At 39.0% G+C, this 23990-nt stretch overlaps 1 protein-coding gene across 19 annotated transcripts in view; it reads left to right on the plus strand.

Moving 5' to 3' along the window:
* The first annotated feature begins 923 nt into the window (after nt 1-923).
* The window catches only part of KCNMA1 (potassium calcium-activated channel subfamily M alpha 1), a 458566-nt gene continuing 435499 nt past the window's right edge, over nt 924-23990 (plus strand). For 14 of the 19 annotated variants that reach the window (XM_029958460.1, XM_029958461.1, XM_029958463.1 and 11 more), the window contains exon 1: nt 1214-1545. In XM_029958460.1, coding sequence (XP_029814320.1) covers nt 1234-1545 — 312 coding nt within the window. In that variant the 5' untranslated portion in view covers nt 1214-1233. Of the gene's footprint in view, nt 1546-23990 lie in introns of all 19 variants that reach the window. The other 5 variants (XM_018068974.2, XM_018068976.2, XM_018068980.2 and 2 more) reach the window with 1 other exon arrangement.

A 23990-nucleotide genomic window follows, 5' to 3' on the forward strand; every position in this document is an offset into this window, starting at 1 on the left:
CCCCCCTGTCCCCTGCTCCCTTGGTCCCTTCCCCCGCCGGGCTGCAGCCCCGGTCCCGAAGGGCGCCGCGTTCCGGCCGGGCTGCGAGGGCCCCGCGCTCGGCCATCGGCGGCGGGGAGGCATGCCGGATGATGTGGAGTGCGGAGCGATGTGCGCGGGGCCCGGCGGGGGCCTGGGGCCCGTGAGCGCGCCGTGCGTTTTGGCCGGCTGCGTCATGACCCTCTCCGAACGGCCCCGCGCACGGCCGGCGCGGGGGCTGCCGCTCGCCTGCCTCCCCCCACACGCGCTCGCGAGAGCGCGGAGAGCGCGGCGGCGATGGACGCGCCGGGGCCGGCGGCGTACTTGTTGGACCGGCAGCTCCGCCGGCGCGGCCGGGCACCGACTCGCCGCCACCTGTGTAAGCGCCCGGCGACGCACAGCCCCTCCACCGCTCCCTCCTCGCCGTCCTCCGGAGCGGGTCGCCTCGGCGCCCTCGCGCCCCGGGAGCGGACCGAGCGGCCGCGGGCGGGAGCGCCGGCGGGGCGCTGCCCATTGGGGGCGCTCGGAGCCCGCCTGAGCCGGCGCCCCCAACCGCGGCGTGCAGGCGGGCAGCGCGGCATCCCCCGGCCGGCCGGCACCCCCGCCCGCGGGCCGTGGATCGCCCGGAAGCGGCGGCCCGCGCTGCAGGAGCGGCCGTCGGCTCCCCCGGGCGGCCGGAGGGAAGGGGCGAGCCGGCGCGCCGCTGCGCGTGTGGGAGCAACAGCCTGAGCGACAGCCGGGCCCTGGAGAGAGCTCCCGAAGGATGGGCGAGGAGGCGGCGGCAGCGCACGCACAGATGGGCCAGCGGAGGATGAATTAGGAGCCACAGGAGGCTGCTACCGGCACCGAGGGGGGAAGAGGAGAGGAAGGGGTGGGAATCTGAGGAGGAGACTAGGAGGATTATTATTTTTAATTTTTTTAACATTATTTTCACCGTACAACGAGGACGCTCGGAATTCACCGGCCTGACGGCTCCCGAGAGGGACCCGGGAATTGTGCGGTCGCTTTTCTTCACCTGCTCTTTTTTTTTTTTTCTTTTGTTTTGTTTTGTTTGTTGTTTGATTGGGGGCTTTTTTATTTTTTATTACTCTCCTTATCCGTTTCCCGCTGAGCAGCGGCGGCGGCAGCAGCAGCAATATGCTGTGATGGGTTTTTTGGGGGCGCTGGCGGCGGAGGAGCTCTCGGAAGCCCTGCGCGCCCGGCTCGCTGTTAGCTATGCAAATGCAGCGGCGGCGGCTCCCACCCGGCGGCAGCGGGCGCGGCGGCGGCATTAGAATGAGTAACAATATCAACGCCAACAATCTCAACACAGACTCGTCCTCCTCCCCCGTCAATGTGCCCAAGATGGATGCGCTCATCATCCCGGTGACCATGGAGGTGCCCTGCGATAGCCGCGGACAGCGCATGTGGTGGGCTTTCCTCGCCTCATCCATGGTTACTTTCTTTGGGGGACTATTTATCATCCTGCTGTGGAGGACCCTCAAGTACCTGTGGACTGTCTGCTGCCACTGCGGGGTCAAAAACAAGGTAACTCCCCCTCCCTTTCCCCTTCTGCTGCCGGTGATGGTTTGGTGCGGTGCTGTTGGTGGGGAGGAGTAGTAGTAGGAGCCCAGCCTTGTAGACCAGGACACCCAGGCGAGGTGGCACTGGAGTGGACGCCGAAGGGCTATCGTTGGATGGCAGTGTGCTGTCTGCTCTTGTGGTACGGTTGCCATGGGCTGTTGGGAGCCGTGGGGAGTGTGGCTGGAGGGTGTGAGGTGCTGGGTGCAGTCCTGAGGCATGTCCCTGTTCCCCCCATTCTGTTCCACATAGGGACTCATTTGCTTTCATCTGGTGGCACGAAAGTTGCACCGGGTGTTCCCTCACTCTCAGTGAGGCACATGCTGATGTAGTGGTACGGTGTGGATCAGAAGTTTATCTGCACCCCCGGGACCGCATATGATGGCAGGGTAGGAGTTTGCCTTTGCTGATCTAAATTCTCAGTTCCCTTGTGGAATGAGAAACTTTGAGAAATTTACCTTTTCAATTTTGCCACTCAAGTAAATATTTTTAAAGCTAGCTGACAATCTTTGATGCTTCTGTTTGTTAAATTAAACGTGGCTATCTAGAGGTATTCAGTACATTCATAACACACTAGATCAGTATTCTCTTAACCTAAGTATGAAGTCTTTGAGGCAACCTCACTGCCTCTTCGATTTTTATATATTCCCAGCTGGAAGAAAGCATGGTATGTGAAGGAAGTTCAGGCTCCTGCTTTGAAGGGTCTCTTTTCAAACCAAAGCTAAGACTTGCTCAGGTCCACACTTTAGTTTTTGATTAAAACAAATGGGATAGAAAGTGTTAAGACTCTGTATTGTGAAAGTGGATTTTGACAGACCCCAAAATAGACCGGCAGCTGGAGTTTCTCCCCTTCCCTTTTCACATTTTTTGAATTACAAACGGAATAATATCTGCTTCAGTTATTCCTGGCACACAGACACCCACAAAAACACACACACCTTTTAATATATGGTTGCTAGGTTGCTGGCTTGCTTTGACATACAGTGAGCTGTCTCCCCCTTTCTCTTGTCCCCTCCCCCCTAAACGCACTTGATACAGCACACAACCCTGCTGTACGAAGGGTCCAACATTTAGGGGAAACCAGAAACAAAGTTAGAGCCTGAGAAGTTAAGGTACTTGTTTGTTGTGTAGTTTGGATTGCCTATATGAACCTCCACATTCCAGTTGGAATTTAAACTATTACAGTGAACTTGGCCTATGTATGGAAGGAGTGGTTGCTAGAGTTAAGCAATAAAAGCTTTTAAGTCAACCTTAAGCATCAGGAATCCTACCAGGCAGTACTACTTCTCTATAGGCAATTTTTATTTCATTTCAAACCAAACCTGAACTTTCTTAGAGAGATGTCAGCCAGGTATGATGACACAGCTGTAATGAATTTGTGATAATAAGATACCAGTTCCTACAACAGTAAAAGGCAGTTTTCAAGAAAGGGTGAGTAGTTAAGACTTACCTTTGGGGTTTTTTTGAGTATTTAGCATTTTCTTCTCCATGGAATGAGACAAATCTACAGGGGCTAGCAGGGATCTGGATGAAAAAGAAAATTCTTCAAGTTATTACCTCATGCTTCTTTCCTTGAGAGAATGAAAAGTTACAGACTTGTACACAGACTTCTTTCATGTTGTGTCTTAGTGGGTGTTGTTGATCAGATAATTCATTAGTGGGAGAACAGTTAAAGCAATCAGTGATTTCTTAACTGGCATAGAAAGGCATATCGCAATTGTCTTTAAAACCTCTTAGTCTAAATGTGTCAGTTTGGTAAGTAACAGGCATCATCGAGGGGTTCCAGCACTTCCAGTCTGAATACTTTCACATACTATTGCTGTGTCAGGTTGTAAGACTTGAGTTTATTTCATCTTTGAGACCTCAAGTAGTTCTCTGAACGTCATTCCCTGGGGCGGGAGGATAAAGGACTCTGCAGGTAGGGGGAGATATATGTCTCTTTTTAGATCCTATTTGTTCCACTTGTAAGGGTTTCCAAGACTCTGGTGAAGAAGAACTTTCAAGGGCTGATCCTGCATTCATTACGTGATAAAATGGGGAATTGGAGGGAATTCTCTGTATGCAAGAAGTAACTAGCTATTGCAAAACACTTTTCTAGTATTTAGGGTGTAAAGGGTAACTGAAGTAATAGCTGGAAATGTCTTAAACTTTGCTTTTATCAAGCACATGCTTTGTGCTGCATGGTGACTTGGGAAAGGCTGCCAGTGAAAAATGTGAATTCTTACATATGCTATGTCGACTCTGTTGGACCTGCTAGCAAAAGCAATTTTAGAAGAAGTAGCTCCTCCTACTGTGGGATTGAAGAAGTTTTCTGCATATTAGGACCTTTCCTTCCCTGTGCTGCCTCTTCTGCTGCTCCACAGGTTGCAGTGGAGTTTTGTTATCCAGCATCGTCTCATGAGCTACATAAAAAGCAGTCCCAGTGAGAGAACCAAAAGGAATATTTCTCATGTCTACTTTTTGTGGCTTCTTATTGAATAATTCACATATATATGTGAATAATTCAGAGTTACTGTGCTAACCCTCATGTCCATGTGTTATTGCAAGGAATTGCAGAAAGTTTCATTTTTTTCTCCCTGCTATATTCTGAGCTTAACATTGTATTCCATGGATTTGTCAGTGATTGTCAACTTGACTTTATTATGTAACACTTTTTAATGACTACATAGAAGTGTTTAGGATGTGGTTTGTTTTGTTGTTTTTCCCTCCTTAACTCATTCAATTTAAGGTTGAAATTTAAAAACATGATATAAACAGTTTAATAATTTCTGGTATGAAATTTCAATACGATTTTTTTCTTGGAGATAAGAAAGTCAAGATACTGTAAGTCAAGGATATGCAAACTGCTAACAGAATGATCAACATTTCCCCTTAAAGTTCCATATCTAATTTATGTAATTGTATATGAATAGAACATTACTCTTAATCATGTACTAAAAATGATTGCTGAGGTTTTAGGACTTTTGTGCTCCATGCTTGCTTTGTGAGTTGACATTTTAAAAAAACTGTCAAAAAAAATGTAAATCTTGACCTGCGTTGTCAGTGTTTCATGTAATATGTCAGTCATTACAATTGAAGCTCTTGTATTCCTTTATTTAATATGTTATATAATTTTAGATGCAATTTTTCAAAATTAGCTACAGTCCAATGGCAAAGACTTAACAAAGGCTGTTTTTCTCCTCAGTGTTTACATCTACATTTTTAGTGATGCCTAGATATTGTTAAAGAACTTGTCTTGTCGTTGTTTTTTCTTTATCCCTTGACCAACTCATTTCTGTTTGTGTATGAAAAGTAGAATGTGAGATTGAACTTCATTGGGCTTGTCTCTAATACCATTAGTTGCTCTTGTTTCTGGCAGTAGCAGAAAAATAAAATAAATATGCACGGTGACATACACAGTAGACATAGACGCTAGAAGTGTATTATACAGTCTGTAGTTCTTTTGATTATATGGATCTCCCTCTGCATTTTCTATGCTCTTGAAGGGCATTTTCTACTGACATTATCTGATACCATATTTTGGCTTTGAACAAACTCTAAAGCATGAAGAGCGAGCAGTGGAATGCGAGAGCACAAGTTTGGGGCTCCTGGAGCTGGCCAGTGCAGAATGAAGTGGGATTTGTACCCTTCTGAAGAGTGTGATACCAGACCCTTTATCACTGCCCCTTGGTTCCCCAGTGAGTGATACCTCTTATGGACCTTATGTCATCGAGGCTCTAGCAGGTACAGTGTATCCTTATTGCAATGCTTTCAGTGTTTTGAAGAGCATTCCTTCCCCACAACCCAGGACTTGTACACATATAAAATGAAATTATGTTATGATTATGGATAGCAGTTGTTAGCCTGAATTTACAAGCTATAATAATTTTCTTTGACATTGGTCTACATATTTTTGAAATCTAATAAATTATACAGATTTGGTCAGTAGAAACCAAGCAACGTTCTCATTTGTTTTGCATAGAAAAATTCTGTTTTTACTGGAAATACAGTATTTGCAGAAGTCTTCTTTGAAAAGTTAAAAAAATTAACCCAGAACTCCAAAGCCTGAGAAAATTTGTAAATGGAAAAATTAAAGTTTTCCTTAAAAGAGGCAGCAGTCATACCAAGCTGGCTCTCGTATATACTTGGTGATTTCCAAGGAGTACCCACATAAACATCCTCTCCAAATAAATAAACAAATGTGAGGCATGACATATTGAGAAAAGCAGGAGAGTACATTGGAAGACACATGTGGACACGTAACGCAGGGGATCCCTTCGTTTAGATCTGCACGTGGAAACCTCACCTTGACTCTCTTGAAGATGTACCGAGCAGCAGCGTATGATGAACAACTGGAAGGCTCAAGGGATTAGCAGTGGACTGTAATGCATTTTGCTTGTTAGTCACATGCACAGCCTGGCTCAGTCGTCCCTGTCTCATGGCTATCAGGTGGTCTGTGCACAATTATTCTGCGCGAGTCCCCCCGGACAGGTTGCCAGTTGAGAGATGGCCATGGTGGAGAGGTCAAGTTCTGAGAGAAAAGGTAGTTGCAGCTTTTTGCAGATGCTGTTTCTACAAGTGAAAAAAGGCACCAGTATGGAGAGGTGTACGCTGCTGTTTTCCGTGCTGTGAAAAGGAAGATACTTTCGGCTCTCTGGAGCTCATAATGGATTTCACATTTTATAAAGACATGCTAAAATTGGTTATGCGTGCAGAAAAGAAAAGGTATAGAGAAGGATTTAAGCTGTAAAACAAACATTCTCTACCTAAATGTTATTTGGATACAGCGTCATACTTATTTTCAAGGCTTTGCAACACATACATTTAAGGAGAAAATCTGCATTCAAAAAGAATATACAACTCTAACAAGTTTGCAAATCTGTAAATGCTGGTTGGAAACTATTAGATTTCACATTTTTTTCCAGTTTAGCTCAATAGAAGAAATGCCTATGATAGCAAACAGAAAGCTTTTAAGTAATAATGATCTATGTACCCAGTTTTGCTGCGGTGGGATTTCCGAATGCAGAATGAGGGCAGTTTATAGCCCCTGAGACAGAAAGACTGAAAATTTAGACAGCACTAGTTCTAAGTATAATCTCTGCAGGGACAGGATCTAATGATTAAAATTAAAAAAAGTAATGGTAGTCCTTGTGTGTCCTGTACTGTTGCAAGAAAGTGGCTTGTGAATCTTAGTCATTGAGTGTCCTTCCTCGGACAAATCCTAAAAAGAAGCAGTAATCTCTAGTCAGCAGGCAAAATACAGAGCAGTAGTCAATGCTCCTTCTAAGATTGGCTCTGCTATTCTGTGGAATCCAACTCCATGTGACAAAAGTTTATGTGAATTTCAGGATTGGCTGGTGATAATTCCTCAGCAGGCTCAGGCTGTAGTTCAGCAGCAGCAAGGCATTCTGTAGCGTGAGGTTGTAGGGCAGCAAAAATCTCTGGGGAGATGTAAACATAAATAACACCAGATAAAATTAGGGAACAGGGTACCCCTTTGGTTCTACTAAACATACATAGTCACACTGTATAAAATTATGTACTTTACATGTATGAAAATTATTGAATTGTCAGAAGTCTAAGAAGGGCACAGTGAATACAGCTTGTGGAGGTTTTCTAAGGGCAAGATTGCTGAAACATTATATGTGGGTGTTAATGGTTAAAAAATATTTTTCTCCTCCACATATGATTTTAGCGACAGAAGGAAAGGAACTACACTTGAAACAGCTCTCATAAAAAGCTGTATTTCTGTAATGCGTTCATATGCTGCTACATGGCTGAAGGCTTAGAATCATAGAATATCTTAAGTTGGATGGGAGCCATAAGGATCACTGAGTCCAACTCGCTGCTCCTTGCAGGAATACAATGCCTGACTGGGAAGTGAGTGCAGAAGTCTGTTAGATCACAAGACCAGGCTGGCGTTTATATGAACTTTACACAGAGCCAAATACGCCAATTCCAAATAAGACCTCATGGTTTGTAAGTGTGTGCACTCTGTCCGTGGCACGCAGGTCACCTTGGGTGACAGTGGAGGGTGGAAATGCAGCAGAAGTTAGATAGCACTTTTAACAATAGTATAGCTGCATGAAAAAATGAAAAAGAAAGATACCTATCTTCCATGCCTGTCAGAGATATATTGGTCAGGGAGGGCCCATTTTGAATTCCGATGGTATTTATAGCCTGAGAATACATCAGGTTTGCATCTTTGAGAGGAACACTTCATTTCCATATATAGTATGCATGGTTCTGTTTAAATGAATGTGCTGCCACTGAAATGTGTTGAGTTTAGTTTGCTTTGAGATGATATATTGCTTGTGTTTGTCTGAGAGTTACAGAAACAAGAGTGTTATCCAAAGTCTGTTGAAACAGAGGGAGGCAGTCCTACTAACTTCAATGGCTTTGGACTCAGGCCTAGATGTTCACAGTGTTCTAGATGAATCAGATTTTTTTTTTTTAATTATTCTTATGTTGACATTTTAAGCTTTTAAAAGCATTTTGCTTTTATTGTAGTGAGGTGTATTTACTTGGCTTGTGGCCATTATATCTGAGATATCAACATTAGAAACATAATATTTAAAAATCACACGAGGTGTGTTTCCATTGCAGTCAAGAATCACACCTTCTGCCAGGCTCCCCTTGGAAATCAAAACTTGAGTGGTATCATGGCATCTCTCCTGCAAGCTGGTGTGCAATGGTAAATATTGGCTCTTTTTTTAGAACTGCAGTAAGTGCATATTTAGTGGAACTGGTGCAGGTCCCTTGCCCCATGGATCACCTGCAGGACAGGTGCATGTGCTGCTGCAGCCCTGAGTCCTGGAAATCCCTTTGCAGGTCCTGAGCTTCACTACCTGATTTAAATATCAGATCAGCTAACATATAGTGGAGAAAAAATCTCATCACACCAAATCTCATCACCAGGCCAGAAGAGTTAGGAGGAGCACCATAACCTCATCAACAACTGTAGCATCACACAACAACTGAGTGGCTTGTCACTGTAACTATTAAATACAAGTTGCTTTTTCATTGCTCTTTATATAACAGGAAATAAATTAATAATATGGTTTTGTTCCCCTTTGTCCAAACAAATGCTGACTAAATATTTTGGCATTTCCTTTCTTGTTATATTTCATTCATTTTTCATGGTATGTTTTACATTTTTATGTAATGGTTTAGCTCTTTTTTTGTTATACTAAAGGGGTAGCTCACTTTTAATTTGCTATTATTATTATTAATATTATTAATTAGATTAACTCTAGAACTGCTGGTATTGGATTAATTTCCTGTTTTAATTATGGGGAAACATTATTACAGATATCTTTTTAAAAAAAGCTATTTTCAAATGGTGACTTTAGTATCACAAAAATAAAGGGAAATGTATTAGAATGATTCTTTGTGTAAGTATCTTTTAGTTGTGATTATGAACAGATATTCTGCTGGACAGAAATTACTTGAAATGAGTTTGTGGCTTCTGTGACCTATAATGGTCATAATTGATGTAGAGCACTTCAGGTGCCTTCAGATGTGGTGAATCCTTTGGCTACTAATGATTTGACTTCCCTTTTTTGAAAGTGAATTTGCTGATCAACTGGCAGAAGTTGTGTGATGTTCTTACATTTTCTAGGTTATCGTATTATATTGTTTCATAAAGAAGCTGATAAACTCTGCTTGGGTTTTAAGGGCTGAAAGACACGCTCCTCCTTAGTCCTTTTCCTTTTAGTCACAAGAAGAGCTTAGTTAGGGGAAACTACTGCAGGGTCTGTCTATATGCGGTGCAAACATTTTCCCCCATGAGAAAATATTTTTAATGCTTTGATTATACACTTCTGATACATTGGTTTTGTTATATGGGAAGTTCTTCCACTTTGTATTAGTTTTCTTCTATTCCCAGTACACTTATATCCAAAGGCTTCTGATTCCTTCAGCATCAGAAACAGGGGACTACTGGTTTTATGTTTGCATTATTTTCATATCACTTAAGGCCCTGAACTATAAAGCACTTCTTTTCTTTCACCCTTTATTGGTCTGGTTTTTGGTTTAAGACCATACAAAATTTTACCTGACTAAATGCTGGTTTTCCTCCACTGACACTGCCTTATGTGTGTAACTTCTGGTGTTGTCTTTTTGTGAGTCAGAAGGGCAGAATTCATATTATAGATCTGTTGTTCCTAAAAGAAAACAACATTAAAAACTTCACAATTTTGATATTTGCAAAAATAATTTTGGTTTCTTTGCTGGAATGTGACCCTAGGATATAATAAAATATTTATTTACTTAAAGTGGAAAATGCTGTCCAGCGCGTGGAGCTTTGACTCTGCCTGTATGATGTGATAAAATTTTAATGTTAACGTACATGATATGTACTATAGGAAAACCTTGGTATCTTTGTGTTGCCACCTGAATGATTCTTTGTGATTCTGGGAGTAGAAAAAAGAGCATTTGCTTTTCCTGATTGTGGTATTATGTTTGTTATTTAAGGTTATTTATAATTTTAAAAGAAAACTGACATGCCAGTTGTTTAGGTTAATACGGAGGATCTGTGTCACTTGCACAAAATAGCCATTTAGACACCAAAATTTATATTTAAGATCTGAATAAGGTCTTAATCTGAATTTATTTCAGTCAAAGACAATTTCAGATCATTTTCAGAAAGAGGTATTATTGTTCTTGAAAAGCTTTTTCTTTATTTAGATGTTTGTCAATGGACATAATGGCTAAAATCTGGATATCTTTTTTTTAATGTTGAACTTACTCATCATAGTCTAGTCTTGAGTTGGGTTTATCTAAACCCCTGGCTTATATAAACATAGGAGCAGATACTCAAGTGTTTTTAAAGTTACTCATGGTTTTAAAGCTCTATAAAGCAATAGTGTCTCTTGCACTAACACGTAATACTCTAATTTTCTTTTTCTTTTGCCTAAGAGGTTGATACATACCCCAGAATAAAAAACATTTATTTTGAGCTGATTGCTCTTAGAAATAACTGTAATAAAAATTAAATTAAAATAATTTTTTCATGCTCCCATTTGGAAATTAGGAGGGTAATCAGAACATGTTATTTCTATGGCTGCAGTTGCTTTAATAAAGCTGTATATAAACTTTTGTCTTTATTGGCTGTCCATGCGATTCTTTGTCTTTGGATTTATGTTCTTTGAAGTGAGAAATAGTAATGATTTAAAGTGAATAGATCTTAATCTATTGGCTCCTATGCCAACTGTGTACAAAAATAAAATGTATCCTTACAACTAAATGTATCCTTACAACTGAGTACAGAAACTGTGTTTAGGCACTTTCCTGTCTTATTAAAGAGTGGTTGAATGAGAGAATGTATAGTCATGACTTCTAGAAGTGAAAAATAGTTCAACCCCTAGGGTGAAATGTTTGCTTGTTTTTTTTTTAAACAAAAAAGCAAACCAATAATTTCATAAGCGTGTCTGTTTGATTTTTACACACAAAGAAATAGAATATTCAGTTTTGAAATAGCTAACAGTTTCTGCCTGCAACAGCTTAAGGGTACTGCAGAAGGGACTCCAGACTTGCATCAGGTGCAGTAAAAGAGGAAACCTGCTGAGTTACTAATTGTTAAAATCCTTCATTAGTGATCTACCCGGGCGTTGCTGAGTCTTGCTGAGAGGAGGGTCAATGACATAGTGAGTTGATATGAGGAGTGTGGGTGTGTGTGTTGGAGGTGACTGGGTGATGGATAGAGCTCCACACTGTCATCCAGCATTACTGTGCTGCTCCTGTGTGCTCTTGAGTATATGGGAATAGAAATTTGATTTAGAGCATCTGGTTGCATGATTATTTCTGTGAAGGTGTCTAAGCCACATTTTGCAGTGTTTGCATCTACTTTATGAGTTGGTATAAAGTGCAGGTGATGTAAATCATACCTGATTTGACCTAATGCCTGTTGAACCTAAGTTATGTCACTTGAAACTTTTTTAAACACGAATTTAATGCATTAGAGCAACTTAAATGTTTTGAGGCAGTGCAGTATTTTTATTTAGTCTTCTAAGACTGGGCTTACTATCCTGAGGTGATGGTTTGACAGTGCTAATAAATCTAAAGTTTAAAGTCTCCAAAGAGACTTGCTGTGAGGTACCTGAGCTGCGTTGACTGGCAGGTAGTTGTAGCTCCAGATCCTAACCCATTCTATGTGTTTTAAGACCTTTTTACTGAGCAAAAATAATTTCCTAGGTAAAAGTAGAATGCAGAAAAGTTTTAAAGGACAGATTGTTTCATTATTTGCATGCTAAATATTAATTTCGTTATGTCCTTTGGTGGATATGGCTTTGTTGATTTTAGCATTTAGCTGGATGACTTTTGAAAGTAAACTCTAGCTTTCCCAGCATCGTTAGGTGGATTCCTTTCAGGTGAAACTATGTAGGAAGATGAGCTCCAGGAGCACACCTGACCTGCTCCACCTATTCAGGGGGCTTCAGTCCCCACAGCTGGGCTGGATTAGTGAGGGTATAAAGGCTGAAGTGCAGCAGCTTTTTTTCTCTTATTGTGTTTTGCTCTTCATCAAGGTAAAGTTAGCTGTGTTTTTAGGGAAAAGCCCTGATGAGCTTTTTGGTAAGCTTCTGGGTTTACTGTTCTTTTTTAATGAGTGTACAGCGCCTGTACAGCTGCTCACAACTGGTCTCTCAGAGAGCTCTTTCTTTTATTATGCTGGAACTCTCACTTCAGCATTATGTTTATGCTTGTGGACTTTCTGTTGGTGGTCCAGCTCTGCTGGCCATGGAAAGTTCCTTGGGCAGGCTGGCTGCTGAGGATGGGATGGTGAACCAGCCAGTTGGCGAAGACAATGGTAAGGCTGAGGCACTGGATGACATCTTAATGCCTTAAAATGTCACAGGTGTTGGGCTGTGTCAGAACTATTGATTAATTTCAGTATAACTATTCCAAAATGATCTCTTTTTTTTTTATTTATTTTTTTATTTTTTTATTTTATTGATCTTCTGGGAACTTTGGCAAGTGTATGAAATCAAAATGGATAAAGGTATTTTAACTTGTCCTGGCTGAGGGGAAAGAAAATGTGTTTGTGAGAGGTTTTTTAAAGAAGCTGCCTGTTTGATCTAATCTGAGATAATAGATGATAGAGCTTGGTGCCCAGACTGCTTATCCTGTAGCTGAGAACTTGAGTTTTATTTCCAAAACAATTATTAGAAGTGGAGAGGAAGGTAACAGTAGCTTAAATTAAGGGTAAAAGTTCTATAAAAGCTTCTGGCAATATAAACAGTCTTCTTGAGGTTGTGTCTCGTGTATTTGTGTTCTCCTAGCTCAGTGAAAAATGTTCATGAACAAAAAGCAGAGGAATTGTTTTAAGTGCAGATTGTTTTTATAACTGTATTTCTCAACTTGAATTGTCTTCTCCTTGGGACAAATAGTTTTGGTCCTGGGAATGGATTGCTTTCAGCAGTGAGTACAAGAGTGTAGTTTTTGTTGATTTGTAAAATAATCTTTAGATTTTAAATGGTATGTAAAAGTAGGCTATTGTATAACTCCTATAGGAAATATATAATACCCATGACTTAAAATGGATGGACTTAATGGTTATAGGGGAATGAGAAGGTGCTGTGAGAGCTGATAGAAATGACACTTCACCTAATCTCAGAACAAAGTATGTGTCTCAAGACCATAGCAGTGTTTTGGCAATTAATATCACTGAAAGTAGGGGATTCTTCACCCCGTATTATATTGATGTTGGTTCCTGGATGTCTGGTTTTACACTGTCAGCTTATTTGGGTTTGTTTGGGCTGCTTTCTAGTAATTTATAAGACCATCAAGTCAAAGTATTAGATCACTGTTTCCTTAAACAAACCCAAACCCTTAAAAATCAATTATTTTAAATATAAAAAGTAGTTTAATTCATTGCAGGTCTGGTTGCAAATGCTACATTTATGTAAAGTATTTAAAAAAATAATCATGGTCTACAGAATTTAATTATGGGTTGTTTCTCTTTGTCTTCTGGCCTCAGGCTTTTGATTAGCTTACATAATCTTGAGTTAATGTTAAGTGTCTCACCAGACTTCTGAAGGTGAAAACCTGAGATTCTTTTTCAGTTGTGTGACACTTGGGGCTAAAACTTCATGGAAATGTTTCAGTATCAGGAGAGATGCAGTGTACCAGTTATGGAAACAGAATGTTGGGAGTTGGCATCACTTATAGGTGATGTAGGCTGGTTTGTGTTTTGTATTGATATATTTGAATTAAAATTAGTTCCTGTACTGTGTTTCAGTGCTTCTGGATCATTTAAGTTCCATTTACAGGGCTGAATGGTCTGTGGTTTTTGTAACATTATCTGCAAGTGGGAAAATTCATTACTAGAGCTCTAGGATATTGCTTTAAAATGTTCCATTCTATATAAGGAGCATTGTTTATTCAAAATTGGACTTAGCAACTTAAAAGATCCATCTGAACTATTTTTCTACTGTAGTATTCTGAGGCCACATGACTTTGCTGGCTCAGTTATGCTAGATCCTACTACCAGCTTTGACAAAGGGGTGATCCAGTGCCTCATGCATCTTATGATGTGAAAGCAGACAATAAGGAGAAAGCCAGGAGAGGAGGACTGTCAAAGAACTGATTTACCCCAATCCATATAAAGCAACTCAGTGATCAAGATAAGCAGATGATTTAATTAATGTGCATCCACTCACCCAATTTTTTTTAAATTAATGATGGGAATACATTTTGTGAGTCCTTTAGAGCAGTTACTGTTTTTCTAGAGCTACAAGTGGTTACAACTTGCTGTGCCATGCAAAGTTCTCGTGAAGATTTATTTTTTACGTAAGCAGAGACTAAGAGGAATAATAAAAATATTTTAGGTGGTCTGAAATTTTAGCTGTAGTGTGTTGAGGAATTTTTAAGAAGAGAAGAATAACATGGTGGAGGGAATGAAGGCTGATGACAAGAAGGAGGGAATCTGTCTAGTTCAATATGCAGTGTATGGTATTCACTTTATATGCAGACACTTGGAATATGCTTGCTTAATTGCCATTAAAAAAAACCAAAATGACAGCAACAAAAAAAACACCCACAGTTTTTGAGTTCTCATATCCACAACTGGATTTAAAGAATAATGTTACTTTTAGGATCTAGGAAGGTTCCCAGTTAAACATATGCTTGTTGATTTTACTATTTTTAGCTTCTTTGAACAGCACGTGTTCTCCTGAGATATTTATTTGTGAATGTTTTATTCTGTTCTTAAAAGGAAAATCTCTCTGTGTCTAGATTCTTTTTCTGTTTCCAAGAAAGGCAAGAACCAGGGCTCTTGTCTGTGCTTTACTTCTTCGAAATCCTAGGAGACGGGGTAAATTAATTAAATCTAAAATGGATCCATCTGGTAGTGCTAGCAATGCCAGGGGAGAACAGGTGAAAGAATCTGAGCCAGAGTAAACATATAGTGCATCATATAACATGTAAAGTTCTCTGTGACACATCACTATCAGAAGACTAATCTTGGTGTTAGGCTATTTACTTTTTGTGTAGTCTTGTTTTTAAGAGGGTTAAGGGGGTAGTTTGAAATGCTTGCTTCTGTTGCATTGCTAAAAAGCTAAGTATTTTTCTTCATTATTAATAAAACACAAATGCATTTAATCCATCCTGTGAGAAACATACTATTCCCTATATGGGTCTGTTTGAAAATAAATGGCTTGAGATTCTTTGAAACAAATGAAATAAAGTTACAGTTTCAGAAAAAATGTATACCTGTTTAAAATTCAGAAAGCTGTTATGCAAAATAAAAATTGTGAAAGGTATGGTGCCAGCTTAATTTTGCCTCCAAATTTGTTTGTGTAAGAAGAATACAAAATCTCTATGCAGACTTTTTTGTTGCCAAAATTACCTTGTTTAAGTTCTCAGCAATACTTGCAATGTAATGATTACATCACTGGGAATAGGAATGTAAAAATGACTGTTAAAATTGAATTGTATTACCTGATTTGGGAGGCATGAAAAGGTAAACAGTATAAGTGCAGTGAAGAAGTGAATTAGATTAGAAAAGAAACGGCAATGAGGAGATTAACGGACGGTGTCTGTTCCCAGCCGGGGTTTGCAGTTTGGCAGGGCTCCTTAGCACACAGTCTAATTTTATTATGGCACCAGTTAGGCATGATTTCTGTGTCATTGCCTGTGTTATGGGGCACGTGTCTGGGGGAAGACTGCTAATGTGCAGTGTCTGGGGAAATGTGCTTCATCAGGGCAGGTGCCTGGGCCTTTTGGCGTGACTTTAAAACAAGGGGAGAAAGTAGGCCATAGAGCTTTTTGTGAACTTAGGAGCTTAGTAGCTAGATCTTTATCCAGCTTAAAAAAAATAAATCCATCTTATTACCTACCTTTAAGTCAAATTCCATCCTCATCTATAAGGTCTTTTTAAGCATCCTCTGTTCTTTTATTTCATGCTGTTTAGGTTTCACCTTTTTTTTTTTTTTTAGTTTAAAAATCCCAACAAACCTCAATGAGAATATTTCTCATGAAGGTTGGAAGAGCTTTTCTCATTTGTCTCACTTGAATTTGCAACTCAAGTGAAAGATTCTAGGTAGTTTGCAATATTACATAAGTGTTGGTTATCTTTTCATTGCGGAGAGGATTGAATTCTGTTTTTGATGAATAATTTTCAGAAAAATATACTTTTGCCAAAATTGGTGTGCTTGGAAAACACTATTTAATGCTGTTTCAGTAACTAGGGGAAGGGGAAAGATGATACTGAAAGTCGTCTTTTTTTTTCCTCTCTCTTTTTTTTTTTTTCCAGGAAATAAATATTTTAGTTTTTAGTGTTATATTTTTTTTCATTTTGTAAGGTCAAAACCAAAGGGAGTTAATAGCTTGATTCACACTTATCCTTCAGGAATCTTATTTTGACAAGTGTTTATAGTTTTTGGGAGTTGTTTCCATATTAGAAGTTAATTTGTTAATCTTAAAATTCTATGCAATACATCAATGCTGCTCTCTGCTGAGCTGTAGTCTCAGAATGTTTCCATTCCTCAGTTATGGCTATATAAATATTTGTGTAAAATTTTAGGAACAATTACACCAAAGTTAGATGTTTTTACCATGTGATGTTCTATTAGAGTGTATTATGTGAATTTTATTGCCTTTAATAGATTGTGGAAAGCATGCAAGATTAGGTGATTAGATATGTTTCTCATTTGTAAATATGTGGTAAATTCTACAAACCCCCTCAAATCAGTTGATTACATGACAATAGGAAGGGATGTAGCAGCTAAATGACTGTAAAAACTGTGGTCAGATGTTTAATATGTTGCATTGATTTTAGTAATTCTTCTGTCTTCAGATAGTTGTAGTTTTGTTAAGAATTTAATGTGATTTATTTGTGGAAATAGCTATTATAGCAGACTCACAAGTACATGGAAACAGGCTTGCTTACTGAATGATGAGCCCTTGAGCAATTTAACACAGCTTTTCAGCATTGGAATGAAAGAAAAAAGTGGCAAGATGAGAGCAGTACAGATCACAACTGGTCTGTGAGAAGACAGTGAAAAGGAAATGTTTAATATTGCATAATATTTTTTTAAAGTACTTGGTGCAGTAATGCCTTTCTAGGCCATTCCTACACTGTTTTTTTATCAGTGTGCCTGTTGTGTTACAGAGTTCACGTAATTCTTCAATGCAACATTTTTTGACTTAGCTTTTTACTGCTATTTTCTTTTATCTTGTCTGAAATCTGTGCTCTCAATACAGATTTGGTGTACATGGCAATAAATTACATATGGACTATCATTCCATGTTTGAAAATTATTTTTTTTTTCTGAAGTAAACATTAGAACGTGGAGACCTGTTGCTATATTGACTGTAATTCATAGTTCCTTGTTAGTGGCAAAATTTAAAACTGATTACCAGGAGGCAGAGAAGGTTTGGTGCTGGTTTTGTGTGTTTACATGAGAAATAGATTGGTGATATCCCAGGCTATTCTGCTCTGCAAAGAGAGAGGTATGGAATAGCTTTTGCAATATGGCAGACGAATGTTTGATGTTACTACTCCTCCACAGTGTTGGTCAATTGAGTTGGAAAACACTAAATCACAATATAAATTACTAGTCTTATTTTGAAGATATATGCCCTCAGGTTTTTGTTTGTTGTTTGTTGTTTTTTTTTCCTGCACAAGAAAATTAAATGTCTTGCTTTCTTCCCCTATTGCCTTCCTTATAAGCCTAATGAGTACTTCACACAGCTGAGTGAGCCAAACCAGAATTAGATTTAGACCTAGAAGAAGGCTTATAGGTAGGAACTGGTTGATCAGTGTAACAGAGATAAGCAGTGCCCTGTGGCTTAAAGGAGCTCTGGCTTCTAAGAGTGCCAATGTGTCTGCAGTCTGACTTCAACTGGAGCTGCAAGTGTTCAGTTTTAGTGAGAAATTACACTTATTGTTGCTCTCAACTGTTTTTTAATTTATCCAGATGGCTTTTTTAGATTACCTGAGTGCTGTAACAGTGTAACTATTATACTGTTTGAAAGAAATTCTGTTACTATAGAACTTGAGAAGTAAACATTCATTGTGTAAGTAGTTCATATAGAACTCACTGACTGCATAATGTCTAAACCAGAAGTTTTCTACTTTATATTTTCCTAGTACAAAATTGAGGCTAAGCAAATTCCTATAGGCAGTGCTATTGAAAAACTTAACTTTTGGTATGAGGTTTTTGGAGTGCCTTTTATTCTTGAATACCTTTTGAGATTTTAACCCAAAGAGCCTAGTTGTCTAGGCATGGCATTTATACAAATGTGCAGTCAAAACCATTCAGAGAACTTCATTAGCACAGGTTTAGTATTTCTTTTTAATTTGCTTTTATCCTTAATCTAAATTACACTACAGTGATATATTGCATTGAGATGCCATATAAAAAGCTTTGCTGTATTGCTTTTGTTTACCACTTCATATCAGTTTTATTCTTTCTGTTTTAGTGGCTAAATGCTTCTTTCCTTGAGTAGTTTGCACGTGGAATACTTAGACCATCTAAGACTTAAAATTCCCACTATTTGTGCAGCCAAACATCAGTTTGGTTACCCACCTTTTTCCTCTCTTCACTCAGGGCTCTATTCCTTTTGCAAAGAGAAGCCATTCTGTGCCTTTGTACAAATACCTTCTTTTAGTGTGTTGCCTCTGTATTATTTTGAATTAACGTCACACAGACCTGGTGCACTCTCAAAGTAATACATGGATGTGCTACTTTGTCTAAAGAATTGTAGTGCTTTTAATTTTTTTATTTCTTCAATATTTTCATTAAAGGAGTTTGTCTTAAAAGATGAGGAGCAGAGGGTGGGGGGGAAGTAGGGATCTTCCTGACATTTTGTTACGAAGTTCTATTATCATGCAGACTTAAAATAAGTCTCAGTATTACAACAATTTCTCCAACAGCCCTTGAGTTGAATTTCAGTTCTATGTAGGTTTTGGTAGAAGAGTCCTGCAGAGGCTTCTGATATTGGGCTCACTGACTGTAGGTCTTCCCTAGGAATTGGAAATGAAGGAGTTTAATAGAGGTATCTTCCTCTTTGCTGAAAAGAAATAATATTCTGTAGGTTCAGAAGTGTTCTCACATTTTTTTAAAATGCATCTAGCAAGTATTCTCAGTCAAATCAAATCTGAACTTCTACTTAAGTAATTTTTATCTGATCAGGACTGAAGCACTTGTTCCATGATGTTCTGAGAACTCTCAGTTCATGTTGAAGGCACTGTTAGCTGAGGTTCTTAAAACAGTATGAAATTCTTAACTGTATAATTTATTACTGTTAGAGATACAAATGGGTCAGTGCCAAAGCCTGAAAACAAAATACCGGCATTTAGAATCCAGTCCAAGAATTCAACGTAAACTCAGCAGATCCTTGGCCAGAGCTGGTAGCTTTCCAGCACTCCAGGTCTGAAGCCATTCATTGTCATTGGTGACATTTCATCATTTGAGTGTGTTAGCTGTTTAGTTATGTAAGTATTGGAAGTCTCCTGATAACAGTTGTAAGGAGGTTAATGAGTTTAAAAACCAAAGAATACCAGGGATTTTTTGACCCCTGAGTAGACTGTTTCCAGAGATGAAATCTTCTCTTTGTTTTAAAGAGAATCTTGGACTAACAGAAGTTTTCCACAGAGATTAATAATTAATGAAGGAAAAAAACCAACCTGAAACAATTCACTAACAAAAGTACTTCTATGCCTTACAGGGGCTGGCATTCTTTAGTACCAGAAATGCTGTTTTGTTTTTAGCTACATACAGATCCTGGGGGGTAATGGAGAATTATATGATGCTGGAATATATATATATATATATATTTAGATTCATAATGAGCTCTGATAATGTTCTGGGTTTATATATTTTCCTTTAAAGAGCATTCTTATTGAAGCAAGAAAATGTGTCCCATAAACTTAGGAAAGATAGCTCTGATTTTGAGTAGCTATATTTTTTTTTAATTTTTTTTTAAGTTTGAGAGAATCCCTGCTAATGAGTGGCAAACAGTACATGCTTAATTTGGTATTCTGGGGTCACTGTAAAATATATATTTAAAACATCCACATGTAATGCATCAGCAGTTGCTAAAATTTCAGTATGTTCTATAGTAATAGGAAGTTAGAGCTGGGCAACAATATATCTCAGGAAAAATGTGTTTGGGTGTGAAAAACATCAGTCATCAGTTAAGTGGAGCATAGCAGTTGTGTATGAGCACATGGAAGCGCTCCAGGAAAGAAAGAGGAGCCTGAAATATTATACTTAACACAGATTTGGCTTTAGGTACTCAAAGGTGTTTACCCGCAATGAAATTTGGCAAGAAGCTCAAAATTAAAGTAATCTCAAACATAAATGCTCATTCGTAATTACTGAGAGTTGTGAATGAACCTAAAATAAGCCAGTTCTGCATTTCATTGGAAAGTCGAGTTTTGGAGAGCATGAAGATGCAAAAAGACCACATAAGAGCCTACAAAACATTCTTCACTTCTCCACCTCTCTATCTATTTTTCATCTTCTTTGTATCCCATAAATTCTGCCCCTTCAGCTTCTATTCTTCCTTGTCTGTATTGCACAAGATCACATTTCTTTACTCTTGTGTCTGCTCTTCTGAAATGAGTGTATTGCATAACTTTGTTCAGGAGGAGAGGGAATGACAAAAACCTGCCGGCAAAAAAACTGAGATCCAGGGATTACACTTTAGCAGCAGGCAAAGATGTGCATATCCTACATCCCACAAAATGGAGGGATGTAGCAGTTGTGTGGAAGGGTGGAGAATGCTCTAGCCTTGGAAAGGGAAAGCAGAGTCCTGAATGGGCACAAGCAATAGCTTGAAAATACTCTTCAGGCTTCAGTAAACCCAACAACATCAGAAATAATGTTAGTCACAGGCCTGATTTATGGAAGGATAAATTGCAATATACAGAGAAATTTGGCAGCTTTTGTTTTTGCTGCCTGCACAAGGAAGAGATTGAAACTTCAGTAGAAAAGGAGTGAAGAATATCAGCTGTGAACCTTCATTTAGTGGAATATTCTCATTAAAGGAGTTTGTCTTAAAAGATGAGGAGCAGAGAGGGGGGGGAAAGCCAGTAGGTACCACGTTGTTCAGGATGATTAATTGCAGTAAAGAGGGTGGGAGACTTGGATGGAAGTTGGACTTGGAAGCTTGTTGCTAGAAAAACAACCCTTTTTTTGAATTTGCTTGGTCACTGTCCAGTGCCCTCTTTTTATCCAGTGTAAATAGGAAAAGACTGTGGTACATCACTATTAGTTTTGGTTTATCATCCAAATACTTCTTTTGCTGACTTGAATGGGAATTTTGCATTCTAATCAAACTCAGGATACTTTTCTCTGGTGTTAGAAAAACAGTTCCTTAAATAGATTGCCATTTATATTCCTTTAGAGCATTCGAAGGCTAGTGGACTGCTGTGAAAGTTCCCCTTTTTAAGATGGGTCTGGGATACTAAAAGAAACAAATATTTGTAGTAAAATGAGGATAGTTCAAAGTCCACCACAGGAACCAGAAGTTTACTTGGTAAAAATGGCAACTGACATTGTGTAATTATTGTGTGTCTCTTGGAAACACAGCTTTTAAAATGACTTAGAACTTCTGAAAGGGCAACAGTACAAGAAGGATATTTTTTTTAGTTTGTGTTTGATGAAGGGGCTTCCTAAATACAAATGTCCTATGTAAATTCCAAGATGAACAAAATTTTTTGGTTTTATTCAAGCTTTAGGTAAGAAGGTAAGAATATAGTATATCACAGAAAGAAGAGAAACCTGTATGATGCCAGAGTACCTTGATGCTCCTACTTGCAGCTATCTTAGCTTTACTAGATGGTTGGAGTTTTAATAGAAGCAGATAAACTTGGCACAGCTACCATCCCACACTATAATACAAGCATCAGAGTATCTTCTTTCCTCTGTTCATCATGAATGTCAATGCCTTACTTGTTGTTACTTCAAAGTAAGGTAATTGGGAAGTCTGGTATGCCTTTTGATTTAAATATCACATTTTCTGGCAACTGCTAAGTTGGAGAGCTACCTAACTGCAAGACTTTTCCATGTGAGGTTTCCATCTATTTCAGTGATCAACCACCAGTATCACTTAGACAAAATAAAGACAGAGTGAATGAAAATTTAAGCTGTGACCCTTACTTAGGCATGTGATCGAAGAATTGAAAGGTAGATGACATACTTAAAAAATAAAATTCTGGTGCCATGAAAAAAAAAAGTAAAAGTGAATGGCAGTTACAAAACCTATCTTGTAGACTTACTGTGTGGAAATTCTTGGGTCATGGTGTGGAGGAGGCACTGCAGCTGTAGAGGTATGTAAAATACGCAGATGAGATTTACACCTGAATCATCTTGAGCACTTTTCTGAGTGAATCATAGATGACAGAAGCACTCCAAAGTCCACTTAAGGCTCTGAGCATGGAAACTAATGTTTTAACTGAAGATCTGCAAGTATCTCAAGCCTCTAGAAACTGGTCTATTCATCACACCTATGCACCCAAAACCTGACTAATATAACTCCTCCCCCATTTCTCATAGTAGTACTTTGTGTGTGGTGGCATCTGCTGTTCTGTGGAGACCAAAAGCTAAAATATTGCCACTTCTAATATCTGTAACCCCATAAAACACCATTTTTGCATGTATGAAAGAATATGAAAATGGGTACTCCCATTGAGATCCTTCACAGCACAGTGTGCCTTAATGGATGGATAGTTATGGCTTTCAGCTCTATATTTACTTTTAGTGGGATAGTAAAATGTCATATTATTATTTCTTTTATTATTGATATGTGAGATATCAGTTTTTAAATTTATTTTAAATTTAAATTTATGGTTATGTTAAACTAATAGCTCATTTGTTGAGACGTGAAAAAAATCATACCTAGTCTGAGGCATGGACTAGGTTGTGGCACTTGGTGTAGCTCAAACTGTCTCTTCTCAGAAACTTCAAATGGGCTTTTCTGCATTCAGTCAGGCTGGTATCAGGATGATAGTGCAGTGGGAAGCTGAAGTTGCTTAAGTGAGGAGAAAATGCAGTCTTAGAAGAGGTTGTAGTGTGAAGTAGCTGAAAATCATCAGATGGAGAACTTGAGACATTTTGACAGTTTTTTTCCCTCTTCTAACTTAATGAGAGGACAAAGGGTTCATTGAAATTAAAGTGAAGCTCTGAGACCACACACAGTTATCTTAAGAAAAGAAGAAATCTGAGGTCTGAGTGCCTGGACTGGTCTTTAATTTGTTCAAAACACAAGTACCTCAAATATGGATCTGGTTCAAGATGGTTTTTTGACCATAGTCTACTGGTGGCCAACATTCATTGTTGCAGGAAATTTCCATTCCTGCAGGACTACTTTAACAATAAAAACCCTAAAGGTACAGGTAGGTACACATCCATCTCTGTGGATGCAGTTGGGCAGAGGGTTCTGCTGTCCACTGTCGTGGTCCCACATGGTCTGGCACGAATGAAAGGAAAATGAGTTCGACCTGTACCTGGGAAAGTGCAGTCTCAGTGTTAAAGACTTTTGAGAATGTAGGTGCAGCTCTAATGCAGAAACTCCTGGATTATGTGGTTTATTTTTTAGAAGGCTATTTGGTAAGCTAAGCCCTAGCCAAGAAAGTGAATCCCTTTGGGCCCATATTTGATGATTAAAGATAAGCATGGACTGTATAGGTTACTGATTACATTTTGATTTTTTTCTGGTTTTGAAATGGAATCCAAGCAATTCTGACACTCTCACTGCCATTATGTTTACTTGGTCTCTTCTTAAGTTTTTTTTTAAACTAGTTTTCTAATTTCCTCAGAGTTTTTACTTTCTGAGTGAGGTGCCTTAAAAATTTCTAACAGAAACAAAGTTCTACAGAGTATGTTAAATGTGGTCATTTTACTCTGATAAACCTGGCTGTGAAGGATATCTTATTTCTGGCTTTCAAGAGACCAAGGTCTGTGAAGTCTGATCTCTTTGTTCAG

Source organism: Manacus vitellinus, unplaced genomic scaffold, assembly GCF_001715985.3.
Source record: "Manacus vitellinus isolate BGI_N305 unplaced genomic scaffold, ASM171598v3 scaffold_15_pilon, whole genome shotgun sequence".
Lineage (NCBI taxonomy): Eukaryota > Metazoa > Chordata > Aves > Passeriformes > Pipridae > Manacus > Manacus vitellinus.